This window comes from Rhineura floridana, chromosome 13 (assembly GCF_030035675.1).
Source record: "Rhineura floridana isolate rRhiFlo1 chromosome 13, rRhiFlo1.hap2, whole genome shotgun sequence".
NCBI classification, from domain to species: Eukaryota; Metazoa; Chordata; class Lepidosauria; order Squamata; family Rhineuridae; genus Rhineura; species Rhineura floridana.
In genome coordinates, this window is record NC_084492.1 from 3,318,299 (window position 1) to 3,339,070 (window position 20,772).

Below are 20,772 nucleotides of genomic sequence, written 5' to 3' on the forward strand. Positions count from 1 at the left end.
TCGTCCAAGCCATCCTCAGGCTCAAACACAAACCTATTATTCAAAACAGGGCAAGCAGAGGCTATGAGGCACATCTCAAGATCCTGTTCTGAAACTAGAGTCCAACTCTAGTTCCTCCTCCATTCCTTGTAGGCTAAAAAGAGCTTTACTGGATAATACTTGCTGTAGACCATGTTCCATAGATTTGTCATGTTAATCTTCCACCACCATGTCCAACTAGCCATGTTCCAACTGCTTAATTTTTGTAGTTCCACAGGAAAAACCAAGAGCCACATTACAGTACAGTGTTCCCCACCTGCTGCCACAGATATTTTAGACTAATTCCCATCAGCTCCATGCTGGCTGGGCCATCCAAAACCTCTGGAGGGCACCACGTTGGGGAAAGCTGTTCTAACATGGCACTTTACTAGCTGGTTGGACAAATAAAGAAAACACCCACATTGTGAAGACGTATAATCGTGGAGAAGGAATCACTCCTTGACACACATCATGGTACCTTGGCACGTTGGCCACCAAAAAAATTGCATACACTTTGTCTGCTAAAAGTGAAACTAATTCCTCTAATATAAGGGAGGTGAGGTAGAGCATATGGCAGGATGGGAAGAGAGCTCCATTGTGAATGACACATTAAGCTTGTAATTCATCCCAAAACTTTGCATTTTACCCAAAGCTGTTAAAGGTTGCCCTTGCAGGAAAACCACTGAAACCAACCTTCTGAAATCTGGCAGGATTCATTCACTTGTAAGGGTCCAACATATCTGCAAATTGCATGGATGGGTGGGGATAAAACATTAAAGATGCCTGGCACTAAACCCCACAGACCTAGTTGTCTACCATGTGGCAGGTAGGGCACCTTGGCACACTTGAGTTTCTCATAAAAATTGGGGGGAGATTAAATGAATCACAAATTATAAAAAGTTGCAAGATTGTAATATAAAGCTTTAGACGTATGTAAATGCCTGGTAAATTGTTGTACCAATTAAAAGCAGAATACTTAATAAATTTGTCTAAATTAATTGACGACCAAATTAATTATGATGTGGTTCTTACAGCACATTTTGAAAATCAGCATTCCTGGTTTTATGTGAGAAAAAGAATGGGATGTTTTGTTGGAAATGTTCTTTCTTGTTTTTTAAATGAAGGAAGAAGAGGAAGAACCTGAAGCAGTCTTAATTACACCTCAAGGTACTGTACATCACAAAGAACGGGATTGTGTATGCAGGGAAACAATGTGGACACATAGCTTTGAACTGGCAGGAGGTGCCCTGTAAGCATACAGAGAGCATAAGGCATTCTTCACCAACCTGATGCCCTCCAGATGTTTATGATTACAGCTCCTGTCAATCCAAGCCAGTATGGCTAATGGTTGATTACGGAAACTGTACTCCAAAATATCTGAGGGTGCCCTAGATTGGCAAACCTGGTCTTGGGCACTTTATGCAAGTATTCAGAATATGCATGGGCAGAAATGAATGTTAAATGTTACTAAATAGAAAAGGTTATATGGTCGTTGCCTTTCCAGATGTTTCAAAGCTGGTCACAGAGATGAATAACATTTAGGGAATGGAGTTTGTGAAAATGCTTGAAGCTGCACAAGCTCTTTAGGAAAGTCGACATATGTGAATCTGCCTCATTAAAATTGACACCAAAGTGACCAAAGTTCCCCTTCAACAATTAATGATGATCATGTACTGCCGGCCCCAACAAGAAATGGCTGACTTGAAACTGAGCATCACCATTTTTCTCACCAAAAAATGTGTCTTTTCTTGTTGCAGCTTCAGATTCCCACAGCCTTTGCTTGAAGCATCTAGCTACCCAGTGCAGCCATGTCCAAGCAAAATCATGACGTTCCGTTAGCTCACCTGGTGCATGACAAGCCATTTAGTCATCTGAACTGCTCCCCCTCACACCAAGGCACAGCTGAGCAGCTGCCCAACGTCCCCAGCTACTACATCACTGCTGCCTCCCGCATACCTGTCCTTGTCGCCAGAAAGCAAAAGGCTGGGGTGATAAACTCCAGTTTTCTGAAGGAAGATGCCTCCCTCTCTCACACACGGGGTAATGTGGTACTTCCCATGGCTTTGTGCATGCAGCTTTGTGTCAGCTTCTCTTTGCTTTGTCTTTGTATCTTGTGAGTTATTTCAAATTTTGTACAAGTGTAGCTGTGATGCACCAAAGGCAAAGTCTTGTATGACCTTACAGATGGAACTAATGTATTATGGACGGCAGAAGTGTTTGTGGACTTGTGCCCCCAAACGTTGCATACAGCTTGTCTGATAAAAGTGAAACGACTGCCTCTAAGCTTATCGTATAAAGAAACCCCAGAGTGGGGGTGAGCAAATGTAAGGAGGGCCAGAAGGCAGGTGGGGTGAGGGCGAAAGAGAGAGCTCTGTGTGATGAACTCTGAGGGGACAACCAGCGACAGAGGTTGTGATTGTGAATGTTTTTGTTAACAAGTGTTTTCTGAGCTGTGCTAAAATGACATTATCCATTACTGCTGTTGTAAATGAGCATTATGTGAATTGTCACCTTCATTTAAGCTTCAACGTAAGTGTCAAGGGCTGCAGGTTTTTGCATTCCATTTTCCTCTGCTCGCTGTTTACTATTCTCTGCTAATGCCAAAGATGCAGGGATTGTCACAATTGCTCTCTGGCATACCTTGGCTTGCAGTGATTGAAATAAATTTCATCAAATACAATTAGTCAGGTCCACAAAATATTTACTTAAATACATATGGGCCTCAGTGTGAATCAGTGACCGTTTCAGAGAACGATAAAGCAGCATGATGCAAAAACGGATTTTCTCAGGATATAGCTAGAATTTATACTACAAATGTTAGTAGAAATTTAGTCTAAACTGGGCCATAAAAATATCACACAGTATTTCACTATTTTTAAAAACAAAGTCTCCTACACATTTTGGCCATGAACTATATGTGTGTGTGTGTGTGTGTGTGTCTGTTTTGAACTATATATAAAAGAAATTGTATAGAAATTGAACATGACATTTAAGAGGATTTCTACAGAAGAAAGTGCTGAACCACAGAAGTGTCTAAAAAAAATCACTGGGAAGGAGGAAGTTGCCATTCTAGGAGACTTTTGCACTATAGTAGAGCACAATCTTCTTGAATATTTTGACATAAACAGCCTCTCTAGTAATGAGCCCACTGGTTTTATCTGGCTTCTCTTTTTCTGGCTCAGTTAATTACTGGCTCAATAAATACATTTTCTTGCCGAAGGACGACCATCAGGGAGCTATCCCACTGTGAACATCAACATGGATTCTAAGAATTGCTCTTCAGGGTTGCCAGTACTTGCCCGGTATGCTCAAACCTTGCCTCCAAGGAAATCCCAAAGCCTTGCAGTGCCTGTCATAGCCATGGCTGCCAAGAGGTATGAACTCTAATATTTTAGAGCTGAAATTCTAAAGCCTGTCATTTAGTGCCTGTGCTTTATTAGGTAGCATAGACTTGTAGCTGAGATACACATCTGATATAACTTGGGGAACACTGTTGTAAATGCATAAATGGGTCTAAATTAGATGTTTCAGAGCTCACCTAATATCTTCTCGGACCTTCTTTTTCATAGAGATTGTCCCAGCCTTTGCCAACCTGGTATCCTCCAGCTGTTCTGAACTACGACTTTTATTATGTTTCATTATCCCTGGAGGACATCAGGTTGGTGAAGGCTAGATTATGCTATTGCCAGTCGTCTAATCTTTTGCCTGTTGGGAAATTGTTTTATTCTTCCATCAGCTGTCCTGGATCTATCTACTGCTCTCTGAGACCAGGCTCTGGGATTTGGGGTACCTTTTATAAGCAATATTTTCAGTTTGTTTGCTACATCATTAGTTCCCCAGATCTTAATTTTGTTTCTCCTGGATAGTTAGTGATCACAGCCAAACCCACAATACAATAGTTAAGATGGAAGCTGCTGAATCAGGCAGCAGCAACAAGTCTCTGAGGATGTTCTGATACATTTTAATTGAGTAATTTTAGCATTCACTTCTTAAAATAGAGTGAGTATTTTCATTGTGTGTTTAAAAAAATCTGACCACTTTCTTTTTCCCCATTTTAGGAGGAAATGTTTCTCCCAAGAGGACAATGTGAAGGAGCTGAGAGCGCCATCTCCAATCCAGTCCCCAGTCAAAGCTTGGCCAAACCAGTTCAGTCCACAGAGAGAAGAGTGGATTTGGTACGACACAAAAACATTTCCTTTTTGTATGGCATTCGTAGCTGTTTTAATGTACCCTGCGTCTCCAGGTTGCAAAGTTAAGAGTTTAGTGAACAAACATCAGAACACACTAAAAAGCCAACCAGTAAGCAAACCCCTAGACCCAATTCCAACCTGGTGCCATCCAGGTGTTTTGGACTACACCTTCCATCAGCCCTAGCCATGTATTGCTGGGGCTCATGGGAGTACAGTCGGCTATGTCTGATGGGAGGTTGTCTAAAATATCTGGAGGGCACCAGGCTGACCTAGGGATGGGGGGGGAATTAGGTTCAGTTCAAAATTTAATAACTTACCTAATTCACTCTTTCCCAAACAATACACTAAAGAAAACACAGTAAACTTTCAAAATTCACATATCTGAATTTTGCAATACAGTTCTCCCACAAAAAAATGCATGCAAAAATGTGCATATTATGTATCATTAAAATGCATATATTACCAAAAATATCATACAAAATGTATTCTATTCGGGAAAATTGCTTGCAAAAATGTTAATGTTAGGAGAAATGCATACTAACATGCTCATGAAGACTTTGGGGGAAATTGCAAAATGGTAGAAAAGTGGTGAACAGGGAAAATGAGACACTAAAACTAATATTGACAGATTGGTTCCTCCTTACCTACAACCTGCTTAAATTAGGTCCCAAATTAATCATGTTTGGTGAATATAGCACTGGTCAATTAAAATGGTTTTCACCAATAATATCTAGGCTTGCCCCCATAGTTTGCCAGAACGCAGCAGCTCAACAGCAAGCCAAAACAGTGCAGTTATCAATGACCGTCTGCAAGAACTGGTGCGACTCTTCAAGGACCGAACAGAGAAAGTGAAAGAGAAACTGATTGACCCAGATGCTTCCTCTGATGAGGAAAGCCCAGTGGCATGTAAGTGATGCTAGCACTGTAAACAAGCAAACTGGAAGGCTCCACTGCTTCTAGGTCTGCTAGGGGTAAATTACTTTCAGTCTGTTTCTGAATCTTCTCTCTGTGTCCCTTGTATCTTCTAATGAGTTTCCCTCTTAAGGCTTACTAAGTGGTCAGTGCAGTATGACTCTTGAGGTTTCCGAAGCCATAACTGAGGCAGAAATAAACATTGCAAAATTAGTTCTTTGTGAGAGTTCAGCTTCTTTACAAGTTTGGGGTGGGCTAGTTTTTATTATCTTTGTGTCCAGATTTTTAATGTTTATTGTATCTGTATGCTTATTTTGTACGTCGCCCAGAATGGGCAACTAAGAAATTCAATAAATAAATAAATAAAGTTAATTAAGATGGGCAGCATAAGTTTTTCATCAAGGTGGCTGCTGTGTCAAAGTTCTAAGAAACAGCATGCTGAACAGGGAAGCAGCATTCCAGACATCCTGACTATGTTCTAGGGAACCAGAAATGCATAGGTTGCATGTAAAAGTGACTCTGGGGGGGGACAACCAGTGCCAGAGGTTGTGCAAGTTGAGCACAGGCCTGTGGACCACCAAAGTAGAGAATGTAAAGCACCCTACCCACACACGCACATTACTAGGGAGGCTATGACCCCCAGCTTCACTCACCAACCCTCCGCTCACCGGCTAGTGACTCCTAGACACACACACACAATCCCCCAAAGCCCACCCCCACCCTCACCCCCAGGCAATGAACAAAATGGCCCCCCAGGCACTTGCTCGCCAGCCCCTGCCACTACCCGCTTGCCCACTGCCTGCCTGCCATTGCTCCCCTGCCTGCCATCCTTGTCTGTGCATAATTGTGTGTCAGCTTATTCTGCACCCTTGCAGAATAAGGAGGGAGGCATCTGGCTGAGGGGAGTGGCACAGGGACAGTGCACCACCTCAGCACCTCTCCTCTCCTCTCCTGCCACTTGCCTTCTGCCATTGAGGCTGTCGGGGGGGGGGCAGCAATAGCAGATCAGGATGGCTGATGGGGAGCTACCCCTGGCTGTCCTGACTGTTCCTGCCAGGCTTGCCCTGACCAGCGCGCTTTCCCACCTGCCTTGCTCGCTCTCCTGATGCTCTCCTCGCTCGCCCACCCTCTGGTCTGCCATCCTCACCTGCCATACACACCCCCTCCCCGCCCCCAAGTTATTATGCCATCATGTTGTGTGATGACTTGATGGCGTGACAGCTTACAAAAATGTTATATGAACAGACAGGTGCCCTGTGGATGTTTTTTGACTATGGCTTTTTAGCTGATGTGAGTGATAGTCCCAAACATCTGGAGGTTGGGGGAGGCTGACAGAGTGTCTGTGAAGAGTGCTTTCCTGCCTGTTGTATCACTGAATAACATTAGCCTCCATACATCAGGAATTAATTAAAGTCACCAAAAAATGTAAATGTACTGCCTTCAAGTCGATCCCGACTTATGGCAACCCTATGAATAGGGTTTTCATGGTAAGCAGTATTCAGAGAGGGTTTACCATTGCCTCCCTCTGAGGCTGAGAGGCAGTGAGTGGCCCAAGGTCACCCAGGGAGCTTCATGGCGGTGTGGGGATTCGAACCCTGGTCTCCCAGGCCGTAGTCCAACACCTTAACCACTACGCCACACTGGCTCTCAAAAGTTACCAAAGCCTGGCTAAAATCAATGCTTAGATTCCAACATTTGCTTTGGTTTAATTTATTTGGTTTCTCCCATAGCACCTTCTAAAGAAAAACCTGCAGAGGTAAAAAGGGAAGAAGTTAAGAAAGATGAGAAAGTGCCTCGTCCCTTCTGTGTGAAAAAAATGGACTTCCCCAGCAGCATTGACCCTCTTACCAGTAAGTACCTGGAATGGTCTTTTGACAAAGGAGGCTCCTGTGACAGAGAGAGAGGATTCTTTCTTTCTTTATTATTTGATTTATACCCACCCTTCTGCCCAGCAGGAGCCCAGGGATAATGGCCAGGGACTGGCAGTTTGGTACTAACAATCTCTTTTGGAAACATGCCCTGAATAAGGGTGACAGGGTGAGCTTCATTCTTAAGTGAGCTCACCTCAGACTGCCTGAATTATCCTTCGGTTCCACATTGTTTCAAACTGTATGATATCACTCAGCTAAAAAAAAAAAAAAACTACCAAAATGAATAAAAATGTATATTTTAGAAATGTGCACATTAAGATAAGTCCTTCCAAAATCGAGCAATAAGAAACCACGCTGCCACCAACATAAAACTAATTAACTGCTTATTCTTTAAGGTCAACTTTTCATTTAGAAACAAATTTAGTAGAGCCAGTTTGGGAGTTCTGTATATTTTTTTTATTTATATTCTTTTCCATTTCTGAAAACACTAAGTCCCAGAACTTCCTAACTTCAATGCAGGTCCGCCACATATGGGTGAAAGAGCCTTTCTCTGTGCTGCAAAGAGAGGAGGCAGGCTTTGAGTTATAGGATAATTTTACTGCAGTTAATTGCCATTTTTGCCATGCAAAAGCCAAACTTTTACACCCACCGACAAATCGACAAAGGAGAGTCGGCTTGGCGACGGTGGGGGGGGCGCTGTGGGGAGTGGTAGAGCTGTGGGGCGACCTTGTGTTATATGTTGCCCACTGGTTCCCTTGCGGTGTACATAAAGGAAAGGAGAAGTCCGCTTGGGAAATAGAAGTTTGCAAAGAGGAGGAGAATAATGGCTTGTTAACCCGTAAGGGGGAGGGGGATTCTGTTGAGCCCAGGTAAGAGAGGGACATGTGCTTGGCGGAGAAGGCTTCGGTGGGGAGGGTGGGAGGCCACGACATTAAGAGGCTAGGCGGCAGTTGCTGGAAAGGTGCTAGGGGCAGGACAGGCCAATTTCGGGGAACGAGGGATAGATGTTTAGTATCCATTCCATGTTCCGGGCCTGCTCATCACCAGAAGATAACTGGGGGAGGCGCAGCTCCAACCAATCTTCGACTGCTGCTGTGTAATGCCAGGTCTGCGGTACAGAAAACATCTGTCATCCATGACATGATCATGGATGAGAACGCAGACCTGATGTGCATTACGGAGACCTGGCTGGATGAGGCCTCAGCTCCTGTGCTTGGGGCCATGTGTCCAGCCAGTTTCCAGTACGCGCAGCAGCCGAGGATTGGTAGGCGGGGAGGGGGAGTGGCGGTTATTTATCGGAGCTCCTTGATTTTTGCCAGACCCCCCCTCCACGAGACCAAGTTTGTTGATTGCATGTACTGGAGGCTGGGCCCAAAGGGCAGTTTAGGGATTCTCCTTGTGTACCGCCCACCCCGCTGCACAGCTGACTCCCTGACTGAGGTGCTGGAAGTCGTCTCGGCTGTACGGGTTCTTTCCCCCAACCTTTTGGTTTTGGGGGATTTTAACCTGCATGCCGAGGTGGCTCTCACAGGAGCCCCTCAGGATTTCATGGAAACCATGACTTCCTGGGAACTGCACCTTAGTAATTCTGGGCCTACCCATGTAGCCGGTCATGCTCTCGACCTTGTATTTGCCTCGGGAGGGGGAGGTAGTGCTCTGAAAATGGGGATTATTTCTTCAGACCCCGTGTCATGGTCAGATCACTATCTGGTGAAAATGGAGCTCCTATTGCCACACACCCTCCGCAGGGGACAAGGACCTATTAGGATGGTCCGCCCCAGACACCTGATGGAACCAATAGGATTCCTGAATGCGCTGGGAGATTTGGAGCTGACCGAAGACCGCCCGGTCGAAACCCTGGTGACAGAGTGGAATAGGGAGATCACCGGGGCAATAGACCGGGTGGCCCCGAAACATCCTCTCCCCCTGAATAGAGATCAAACCGCGCCATGGTATATACCACGGTTGCAGGGTTTGAGACTTGAGGTGAGACGACTAGAACGCCGGTGGCGGAAATCTCACTCCGAAGACGATCGGACACGGGTTAGAGCAGCAATAGCGGCCTACCAAGTGGCAACAAAGGCAGCAAAGAGAGGTTTCTTTGCTGCCTCTATTGCATCTCCCAGGAGCTTGTTCCAGGTGGTCCGAAGCCTGGTTGGTCCAGTTGCGCAGGAACCCCTGGAGCATTCTAAAGCCTCCTGTGATGCATTTGCGAAACATTTTGCTGATAAAATCGATTGTCTGAAGAGTTCAATCCCGCACGCCGTGGACACAGGAAGTGGGCCAGAGACGGCCAGTTGCGATCTGGTCCGGTGGGATCGGTTTCAGCCTCTTCCCTCTGAGGAAGTGGACAAGGTGCTCTCTACTGTGAGACTGACCACCTGTTTGTTTGATCCTTGCCCCACATGGCTCATCGTGAGCTGTAGAGAGAGACTGAGCGAAGGGATCAAGGCGGTGGTAAATGCCTCCTTGGAAGAGGGGGCACTACCATCTGCCCTCAAGGAGGCGGTAATAAAGCCCATCTTAAAAAAGCCCTCCTTGGATCCCCAAGATTTGAATAACTTCTGCCCAGTCTCCAATTTACCATTTTTGGGCAAGGTGATCGAACGCATGGTGGCCAAACAGTTACAGACACACAATCAGGCTTCAGGACTGGATATGGAACTGAAACAGCCTTGGTCACTCTAGTGGATGATTTGAGGAGGGCGTTGGATAGGGGTGAATACTCATTCCTCGTCCTCCTGGATCTCTCAGCGGCTTTCGATACCATTTACCATGGTATCCTGTTGGATCGCCTGGAGGGAATGGGAATCGGGGGCACTGTGTTAAAGTGCTTCCGATCCTATCTCTCTGGCAGGCACCAACGAGTAGCATTGGGGAAGGAGGTTTCAGACCCTTGGCCTCTTAATTGTGGTGTCCCACAGGGTTCTATCCTCTCTCCCATGCTATTTAATATCTATGTAAAGCTGCTGGGGACCATCATCAGGAGATTTGGGCTGCAGTGCCACCAATGTGCGGATGACACTCAGCTCTATCTCTCATTTAAGTCCTCACCAGAGTTGGCTGTGGAGACTATCTCCAACTGCCTGGAGTCCATAAATGAATGGATGGGAGGTATCAGGCTGAAACTGAACCCTGACAAGACCGAGGTACTGCTGGTGGGAGACAAGAGAAGATTAGGAGATATTGACCTGGTGCTGAATGGGGTTAGTTTGCCCCTGAAGGACCAGGTTCGCAGCCTCGGGGTCATTCTTGACTCCCAGCTGTCCATGGAGGCTCAGGTATCAGCAGTGAGCCGGACAGCTTGGTATCAATTACATCTGATACAGAGGCTGTGACCCTATCTTCCGGTTCATCTGCTCCCGCGGGTAGTGCATGCCCTGGTCTCCTCTCGCCTAGACTACTGTAATGCGCTCTACGTGGGACTACCCTTGAAGATGGTCCGGAAATTACAGCTGGTGCAGAATGAGGCGGCACGGTTGATTAAGAATAGCCGCCGGAGGGATCACATCACCCCAGTGCTTGAAGATCTGCATTGGTTACCAGTTGTTTACCGAGCCCAATTCAAGGTGTTGGTGTTAACCTTAAAAGCCCTACACGGTTTCGGTCCAGGGTATCTGAAGGAGCGCCTCCAGCATCACCAAGTATGCCACCTGACGAGATCAGCCTCTGAAGACCTTCTCTCGGTCCCACCAGTTAGAACAGCTAGACTGGTGCAGACCAGAGAGAGGGCATTTTCGGTTGTGGCCCCCGCCCTCTGGAACTCTCTGCCATACGACCTACGCCATGTCCCCTCCTTGGCAGGTTTCCGCCAAGGACTAAAAACATGGCTGTTTCAGCGGGCATATAGAATCCCTAGTTAATTTTAATTCTACAGTGTATAGATGTGGGTAAATTGAACATGTTATGATTGTATTTATATGTGTATTTTAAATTTTAATTATGTACACCGCCTAGAGTGGCTGTTTATTCAGCCAGATAGGCGGCCTAAAAATAAAATTTTATTATTATTATTATTATTATTATTATTATTATCTCTTCAGCCTCCATCCAGGGAAGCAAGAGTCAGCCAGAAGCACTGGAAAGGGGTGCAGAGCAGGGCATTACCTGGGATAGTCCCAGATGCATTTGGACCCTGACCCTGAGGTTTCTCACCCAATTAATGTGCTATCTTGCATGTCATTCATATGATTTGCATGTAACTCTGTAAGAGTTAAAAAGGCTATTGTGGCTAAAAGGGCATTTTCACATGTAAGGCCAGGGCAGTTTAAAACCAGAATTACCAGTGCCTGTACATGAACAGGAATCACACAAATCATACACATCATATTTGAAAACCACCAAAGTATAAAGTTCTCCACTGCTGTACTAACTGATCAACTTTCTCCCCCCATCCCTACCTGTATGGTCTCATCCTTGAATTTACAGCTGGAACCCTATTCTACATGAAGGCAGTACATTTACATTTAGCCAAGGCTGAGAGGGTCTCAGACTCTAAGGTCACCCAGTGCATATCTGAGAGGTAGATGCTGAGGTGCCTCCAATTTTTAGCCAACTTTTTAGTAAAATACATTTACTAGGAGTACCTTCATGGAGCACATTTATGCCTGAGAACTGCTAATTTCTTGCCCAAAGATCTCATTCTCTGATCCTACAGTCTGGGTGCTTTTTTGAGAGCTATTCCCTTGTAACTTTGGAACCTCATGCTGCTGTGCTCATTTCCACTGCAGTCTGTTCTGTCTTTTCCCCACCCCCAACTTAGATCTGATGTACGTCTTCTGGCTCTTCATTGTGGTTATGGCATGGAATTGGAACTGCTGGCTGATTCCAGTCCGCTGGGCTTTCCCATATCAAACACCTGGAAATGTTTATTACTGGATGACTGTGGACTACCTGTGTGACCTCATCTACCTTCTGGACATCACCATCTTTCAAGTCCGCCTGCAGTTTGTCCAAAGAGGAGATATCATAGTAAGTGACAGAGGAAAACCTTGTTCTGTTGCTTAGCCACTGACATTTGTGGGTCAAGGAGTGTTTGAGAAAACCCTGTGCAGGTAGTGATCACAAACGCATTTTCCATAGAGCAAGGATGGGGAACTTGTGACCTTCCAGATGTTGTTGGAATCTTGGGTCCCAAGACCCGACATAGCAAAATTGCAGGTGGTTGTGCTTCACCTTCCTTTCTGAAACAGCTGATGTCCTCCCCTTTTGCTTCTTCTTCTAGACTGATAAAAAGGCCATGAGAAAGAAGTACCTGAAGTCACGCCGTTTCAAGGTCCGTAGTTCTGAGAGCCATCCAAGAACCCAGACAGCTAGTGTGAGGCAGCTAGATATGATGGCTCTTTGGAGTCATTGAATGTGCTTGTCTGTGTCCATGTCTGTGTGTGTGTGTGTGTGTGTGTATGTTTGAGGTCCTACTCCCCTTGTTTCTCCATTGAGGAGACCTCAGGTTTGAGGTTTGGACAGGACTGAACCTGACAAATCCTAGGAATCTCCTGATGGAAAGGTAAAATGCAGATTGCTATATGCATTTGAGAAAAGTTTGTTAAAATGTCGCAGTCCACATGTGGATGTTTTTACTCCTGTCTCCAGATCAAAACTTTTGTCAGGAATATCCCTGCCTCTGGCTCTAGGAGAGCTCAGGACCTCATGTAGTCTCTTTCTCTCAGACGGCTCATTTACATGGTGGTTTAATGTGTGTATTTGGTGTTACTCCCATCTCCTTTAAATGTGCGTGGTTCATATGACATTACTGGCAAATAGAAGCTATCACACAATTGGCCCCCTGTAAATCCGTACTAACCCAATCCACTGACAATACAAAAAGGGAAGAAAAAAAAGTCTTCACTCCATATCTCTAGTGCTTGTAGATGCTTTGCTCTGATGCTTTTAGGTGGGTGTGTCAATCAGTCCCTCTTCACATCCACGTCTTCCTCCTCTCTTTGTTCCTTTTATTTCCTGTAGACTGACAAGCAACTTCCAGTTGCTCTCCTCCATTCTGCTGGCTTTTTAAAGGTGCCTTTACTTTCTTTTTCTCCTAACTTGTGCATAACACTGCCCAAACAATTATTTGTATTTCAGCCATATCCTACCAGGGAAAACACAGATATTTGCACTTCTTGGTTTTTTTAAAAGGACCTACTGCAGCTGGTAGAACAGACTTGGTCATCTTAGCAACCAGAGGGAGTGGAAATGTATAATTAGAGGGCAGGGCCACAAGGAAAAACCAATACTAATCATCCCCAGAGGAATGCTTGCTTGTGTGAATGGGAAAAAGCGATTGGCAGCTAACATTGAGCAGGAACTGCGGACAATGAAAATGGAAAGTGAAGGTAAAAGAAGTGTATTTCCTATGAAGAAATGCTCCCATGCAGATGAGCCCAGAGAGACTCAAGCAGCTCAACTGTCCCCACTCATCACAGAATGCCACTGTTTGATTTCTTTCACAGACAATAATATTTTCTGTTGTGTGGTTCTTCTCCCCCCCCCCAGCCTTTCCTCCCTTGGACAGTTTCCTCTCCCACTTCCCTCTTTTTGGCTCACCAGTGGGTTTAACGGCCAAAGACCCTTTCATCCATTGCCTTGTCCTCTTTTCCCATCCTCATTGTCCTCAATCAGGTAGCAGAAATTCCATGGATAAACTGCTTCCCCCCCTCCCTCCTCCATCTTCTTTCCTCACCCTCCAAACCATCATGCCTTCTTCTGCATTCCTCCTCGGTTGCTCCTGTCCCCTTCCTGCTCCCCACCAAGACCTGGCTCAGACACTTCCACGTACTGAGCTTTAAATGGCCACTCACTGGGCACCATCTGTGTCTTTCCGACATGAGGTAATTCCCACCCATCAGTATCCCCTCACGCCAGTAGGTGGTCAAGGGCATGTCACCGTCTCCGAGCGTCAGCTCCCCAAATGCCAGCAGGATGTTGCAACAAACAAATTATTGTAAAGCCATTTAAGAGTGCCATAAAATTGTATGCCGCAATAGTGGTGGCATATCGGGTAGCTTAATTGCTCTTTCTCTGTGTGATTTTGTTTGTGTGTGTACTTTTATAGATGGATGTAATCTGCCTTCTTCCACTGGATTTCCTTTACTTCAAAGTTGGTGTGCATTCTCTCTTGCGTTTGCCTCGCTGTTTAAAGGTAAGTCAGGATGAGTTGCATATAACCTATTTCCAAAACTTTTTCCTCTGATTTTGCATATGTTCATAGTAGAATACCACAGAATACGGTGGAATAGGGGCGAGAGAACATTTCTCCATTTGCTGGGCTTGTGGAAAGTAGAAGATGCTCTGTCTATTCAGATATTTGAAGGGCTGTCATGAAGATAATGGGGCAAATTTGTTGTTGCTCCAGAGGATGAGTCTCAAAACAATTGGTCCAAGAAAGGAAAATCCTGACCACACATGCCATTTGATAGTGGCCTATACGGCTTTGGGAGGTGACAGACTCGTCTTTGGTAGAAGTTTTGAAGCAGAAGCTGGAGGGCCATCTGCCAGGGATTTTGTAGCAGTGGATATCCTGGATCAGGAGGGGGTTGGTCTAGAAGAACGTTGAGGTATCTTCCCTTCCAATACTATAAAATCACTTTGAAGTGATTTGATTCAAGTTCTGCTGAAGACCCTTTAAGTGATTAAAGAGAAGTGCTGGGAGCTTCCCCAATAAATTTCTTGTGATTTTTTGGACCATTTCTTCCCGAATTACTGCTACTCATTAGTACTTTTCATTCTCTCCCACAGTACATGGCCTTCTTTGAGTTTAACAATCGGCTTGAATCTATTCTGAGCAAGGCATATGTTTACAGGTGAGGCATGCTTCTTTGATGCAGCTAGTATAGGGAAAGGAAAAGCAATGCAGTATTTTACTGCCTTTCATAATTGTTTCCCCAAATGTTAATTCAGGCAAAAGAATCTCTTGGCACTCTAAAAACAAAATCTGTTATAATTGGGGGGGGCAGTTAGACTAGACAAATTCATCAATGCTATCAGTGGCTGTTAGCTATGGTGGCAGGCTTTCTGCTGGTAAAGGTCTTTCCTCTTCAAGCCATCCCCTACTACTTGGCCACACCTCTTTAAAATACATTTTGAACAGTATGGGAACTCTCTATTGTTAAAGAAAAACAAAAAATTTAGTATTTTAGTGGTTGCCTTCTTAATTTTTTTGTCAACAGTATAATTTAAGAGGTAACTTAATCTGCTATTGTTGAGGCCAAGTAGACATTAATTAGACTTGCGCTGTCAGAGGTGGAACTTTAAGAGATATATAACTTAAAAGGTAAATGGAAATTGCATATTTCAGACATCACCAGAATATATGTTATCCCTTCTGCAATTAGAAACGTAGTCTTGTTTCTATGTGTTGAAACAACTACATGTGGAACCTTAAAGACTATCCAGTTAGATTAACACATCTCATTCACCAGCTCCATTGTTTCTCTTATGTTCTATGTCTGACAATGTATTCCTGTCAGAGATAGAATATATAATCTGCAGACGTTTACACTTACCCAACTAACTCAGTGAGACAATTCTAAGCAGGCATGTACAGGATTGCACTCTACCAGAATATCTCTCAGGCCAGGGGTCTGAAACAATAAGGTTTCAACTACAACTACAGCCACTAACTGCTGCTTTTGTAACTCAGCCTCAGAGGTGTTGCAAAGTATCCTCTTTTGCAGGTGTGTGTGGTCCCAAAAATAAATCAGGGGGTACGCAAAGTTATAAGATGTCTGGCAGACAGAATGTGAACAGATGACGCTTGCCCCATAATTGTATTTCATACTAGAAAAGGCTTACCCTGCTGATTTGCTGCCTACCACGCAGCTGCTCTCCCCTAGTGTTAATCCTAAACCATGCAAAGAATTTGTTAAGGGTAAAAAAAAACAAAATTTGGGCAACTTGATAATATATTTCTGTCTATAATATCTTCACAAGCCATCACACAATCTGAAGCATTCCACGGGGGTGGACGGTGGGTGTGAAGCAAGCAAGGATGGCAGATCTGTGGGCGAGCAAGCAAAGTGGGAAGAGGAGGTAGTCTGGGCAAGCCTCAGAGGAACTATCCTGCTCTGCTGTTCCTGCCCACCCCCACCCCCAGCCTCAATAGCAGAAGGCAAAGAGGTGGGAAGGGGCAGGAGACAAGGACGGTTGCTGAGGCTTTGTCCATGGTCACCCAGTGAGCTCCGTGGCTGCGTGGGGATTCAAACCCTGGTCTCCGAGGTCATAGTCCAACCACACTGGCTCTCTCCGATATCGGATGGAAGGATCTATCAATGTTGGTTCTTGCTGTTTCTAATTGTTCAGATTTTACAGTCAGTTCTGCATCAATTTGCAATTAAAAAAATAGTAATGGATATTCTTCAGCATTTTATTGCAAATTTATCCTAATAAACACATTTTTGTATGACATTGACTAATTAACACATTTTGTTATAATTTCTCCTAATGTTTTCTATGGTTTTTCTATGTTATTTTCTTTAGTTTGAGTTTATTGCGGTCAAAGACCCACAGTACTAAAACATTAAAACAGAATACAAGATAAAATTGCATCAAAACAGGAACTTACACTCCAGAAGGCAAGGATATCCATATTTGTTGGGAGGCATGGATAAACAGCTACTTGAAGGGAGATTTTCCTATCAGAACCAGCCAGTAGGAAAGATATTGCAGATTCTGGAGGCTTGTATAGGTACCTTATCAGAAGAGGGGAGAGAAATTTTCCCCTTAACAGTGAGTATAGGGGGCAGTTTAAAAACAAATGCTGAAGGGTTTCAATGGAACCCGTACCACAGGGACAGAGGCATTGTTCAGCGGGCAGGCTAGAAAACCTTCCACTCAGCAGTGCGGAATGTAGGGAATTAAATCTGGCCTTAGTAAAAGCTAATCTGAATTTGGGTACTGTAAAGAAATCTAAATAAGGAGCAAAGTTTCCGGGATCCATGTTATTTTCATGAATACATTCATTTTTATTCACACTTTTCCCTAATATATGCGATTTTGTAAACATTGTTTGGTTAAAGAACTGCCTTACAATTTGGACAAGTGTGAATTTTTAAGGATGGCTGTTTATCACATTATTTCCATAAGTGCAAAGTAAATAGATTCAGCTTTAAATGCGAATGGAATCGAATTTTTCCTCCATCCCAAGTCAAAAGTAAGTCTCTTTATATTTAAAGGGGCTTACTCTCAGAGAAGTTATAAGGGTGTAGGATTGCACTAATCCAGCCAAATTAAGATTGCTTGAAGCCTTAAAGCTGTACGAATTTGGTGTGGGGAGTGGCAGAAATCATGGAGCAAATATGCATCACTTGTTAAAGGAAGTAACATTTGATGCGCACAGAACAAGGACTGTTGCCTTCTCCAGCCATTTTGATATCTTCAGAACCCCCATGTGAGGTAGGGTGGGCTGAGTGTTAGTGGCTGGCCCAAGGCAGTAAGTGAGAAAAACAATGAAAGTAAATTTTAAAATGTGAAACTGCACATGCTCACATTGTTTTTGTTGCTGTTTATCAAAATTTTGTGTGTTTTCTTTCTCGGCATACTTTTTATTTTTTATTTCTAGCATTTCAGAGAGTGAGCAAACAGGGAGAACTACCTCCTGGGCTCCTCCTAGGAGGAAGGGCAGGATATAAATGTAATAAATAAAGAAACAGACAGGAGTTTGGCAGTGGAGGCGTAGGGAGGAAGAGACTGAGGGCTCATCCACACGGTGATTTAGTGTGTGTCTGGTGCTACTTGCATCCCTTGCGTTCGCATGGGTCACATGACATTGCAAGCAAGCAGAAGCTATAACGCAGTTCCCCCCTTGAAATCTGTATCAACCCAAGCCAATCATAATACGAAAAGGAAAGGATAAACCATCTCAGCTTCGCTGCGCTCCTCTATGTAGGTGTTTTGCTGCTATCTTTTTTTAGTGGGCGGGCTCCCTTATGCCCCATCACCCACTCCCTCTTTCTTTGCTGCCCGCAAAAGCTGCCGCAGCCACTGCCTACTTTGCCTTTCACTCCCTCCCTTCTCTAATCAGTTTCATATAGTTTCATGTCAAGTATACCCCAATGCTCCTGAAGCCAGACAGGTGTGCAATAGACAAGAAAGAATGAAACTGGAAAAAAACCCTCCCTTTCTTCATTAGGAATGTTGGTACTCCAGAGGAAGTAAACATAAAATTGTGGTGGTGGTGGTGGGAACAGCAATGCTAAACCATTCCAGAGGAACGTCTACTTGTATGAAAGGAAGACAGTGGATTGGAAGCTACCATTGAGCAAGACATTTGGACCTTAAAATGCGATGGTAAAAGCAGCTTCTTTAGTATGAAGTTAGGCTCCCGCGTGGATAAGCCCAATGACAAAGAGAAGAATGAGCTGGAGTAACCCCAGGAGGCCCTTACTGTGTGCTTAGCTGCGTAGGTGGAAGCTTGAGTGGAAGGGGCATGGCCTGATAGCTGCTGGCTGAAGGGGCATGGGCTGATCTGCAGAGTGCAAATAGCAGCTGTGCCAGGAGTTTCATCGTGTTACCTAACTGAGCAGAGCAGAGGGAGCTGTGTCACCTGGTCCAGAGGAGATACAAGCAAGACAGCTCTCAGAGAGCGAGCGAACAGGGAGACCTAACAGGAGTTTGGTGGTGGAGGTCTCTAACAACAAAAAATCTTGTAGTGTGCAGCACATACCAATGGGACTCTCCTTTTAACCTTCAAGGAGGACAGGCAAGGCCATTCCAGAATAAGTAGAGGGGGGGGAGGAAACACAAAAGGTAGTAGCACTTATGGACCAAAAGGACAGTCAAACAGTGGTGACCTGCAAGATGTGGTCAATGTGTTTGTGTTTGTTTTCTTGCCTGAGAACATCATGTTGTACGCATGAGACAAGTGCAAGCTGGTGGCACTGTTGGAAGAAAAGTGAAAGGCTTGGAGCAGCAGGTTGCCACACTCAAGAGTGTAAAAACAAAAACAGCAAAGAGAACTACAGGCAGTGGAAGAATAACAGCAAGAAGCAGAAGAGGAGCCTGTTGTGGAGAGCAACAATGAAGTGGAGGAAACTGCTTGGAAAAGGGTGACAGGAACAGAAGAGCTGGAAGACACCCTTCACTGGTGGAACTACAGAACCGCTTCCAAGCACTTGAGAATAAGATTAGACAGGCTGCAGGGGAAGAGTTACAGGAGACCCCGTGCGACACAACTACTGAGATGCTGAAGCTCAAGTCAAGCAGAGGCAATTAAACCACACCCCCATGACAAGAAAAGAAGAGCAATAGTGGTGGGAGACTCAGTACTGTGTGGGATTGAAACCCAAGTTTGCCAAGACCCATGGACTTGCAAGGTATGCAGTCTCCCTGGAGGATGGATTAGTGTCACAGAAGCATTGCCATCAGTCAAAAAACCCATTGATGTCCCATTCTTCTTATTCATGTGGGAAGTAATGATACTGCCAATCGGAGCCACAAAGAAATAACATCAGACTTTGAAGCTCTGGGAAGGAAACTCAAGGACTTTGGGGCCCAGATAGTCTTATCCATCCTTCCAGTACTTAGAAGAGGAGTAGAAAGGGAAAGAAAAATACTCCAAGTGAATGACTGACTACGAAAATGGTGCCGACATAAAAGAGATGGATTCTGGGATCATGGGCTACACTTTCTTGAAGAAGTGCCAGAAGATATTCCTGCTGGCATATTATGGGTTCCATCTTACACGGTCTGGGAACAATGTGTTTGGCCACAGCATGGAAAACATCATCAGGAGGGCTTTATACTGAATGCTATGAGGGAGGTGTAAACTTGGTAGTAATGACTGACAAATTACTTTGAACAAGTTCAGATCTCCAGGGCCCGATAAACTGCATCCTGTTAAAGGAACTGGCTGAAGAACTCTTGGAAGCACTGTCTATGTTACTCAAGGAGACATGGTTATACTTGGTATATTTGAATCCATGGTACAAAAAAAGGCAGATAGTAAATGTGGGCTGTTTCAAGGCCTTTCTCTGCATTACCTCTTCAAGTGGAGAACTGTGAGAAACTTGTCAAGGGAGGAGGTAATGCAGAGAAATGGTCTTTTCTTGTTCTCCTTTGCTCTGTAGGTTCCTCACCCAGCAACGTGTGCTCTGGGTGGACCCTGTCTCTCTGTGCTCACAAAGAATTCAGTCAAAGGGTGAGGGTGAGCTTGTTGCCACTCCTTTTTGATCTTTGGGTCATCAGAGGAGGCTGTCTTTAGATTATGTCATGTCATACACATCTTGCACATATGCATATACACACACAGGACAAACATTGCACAAAGGCACGTATCGGAAGCTGCACACACAGGCACACAGCTTCCCCTCCTGTGCAGATCAGCTGAAAGAGAGAATATCTGATCCCTGCCCACTCATCAAGTGATGCATTTTATGACTGTGGAGGCAGTTTTGCATCCCTATCAGGCTGTGAGCTGGGTGGAGAGCTTAAACTTTCCAGCAGAAACAAACACTAGAATCATAGCGTTGCAACAGGCCTAAAAGGCCATTGTCCAAACCCTTGAATGCAGGAACCCAACGTAAAGCATCCCTGACAGGTAGCTGTCCAGGTGCCTATTTAAAGACAACTTTAAAGTGTTCCCCCCCTTTTTTTTCTTTTTGCCATGCTGCCAAAATTGGTGGTGGAATCTTGGTGGTAGCCATGTGGCTAACTATCCCTGAACTATTCTGGGCTCTTTTTGGGTGGAAGAGCAGGTTATCAAAGTAATAAATAAATATATGAATGAAAGGAAAGTGAGGACAGGCTATTTAGCCACCCACCTTGGAAACCTGTGCATTGCTCCATGG

At 44.7% G+C, this 20,772-nt stretch overlaps 1 protein-coding gene across 1 annotated transcript in view; it reads left to right on the forward strand.

The window, feature by feature from the left end:
• The first annotated feature begins 1,826 nt into the window (after nucleotides 1–1,826).
• The window catches only part of CNGB1 (cyclic nucleotide gated channel subunit beta 1), a 32,183-nt gene continuing 13,237 nt past the window's right edge, over nucleotides 1,827–20,772 (forward strand). Inside the window, exons 1-9 of the mRNA XM_061594652.1 lie at nucleotides 1,827–2,058; nucleotides 3,239–3,392; nucleotides 4,077–4,182; nucleotides 4,949–5,114; nucleotides 6,851–6,970; nucleotides 11,754–11,962; nucleotides 12,216–12,266; nucleotides 14,043–14,129; nucleotides 14,726–14,790. Coding sequence (XP_061450636.1) covers nucleotides 1,827–2,058; nucleotides 3,239–3,392; nucleotides 4,077–4,182; nucleotides 4,949–5,114; nucleotides 6,851–6,970; nucleotides 11,754–11,962; nucleotides 12,216–12,266; nucleotides 14,043–14,129; nucleotides 14,726–14,790 — 1,190 coding nt within the window. The remainder of the gene's footprint in view (nucleotides 2,059–3,238; nucleotides 3,393–4,076; nucleotides 4,183–4,948; nucleotides 5,115–6,850; nucleotides 6,971–11,753; nucleotides 11,963–12,215; nucleotides 12,267–14,042; nucleotides 14,130–14,725; nucleotides 14,791–20,772) is intronic.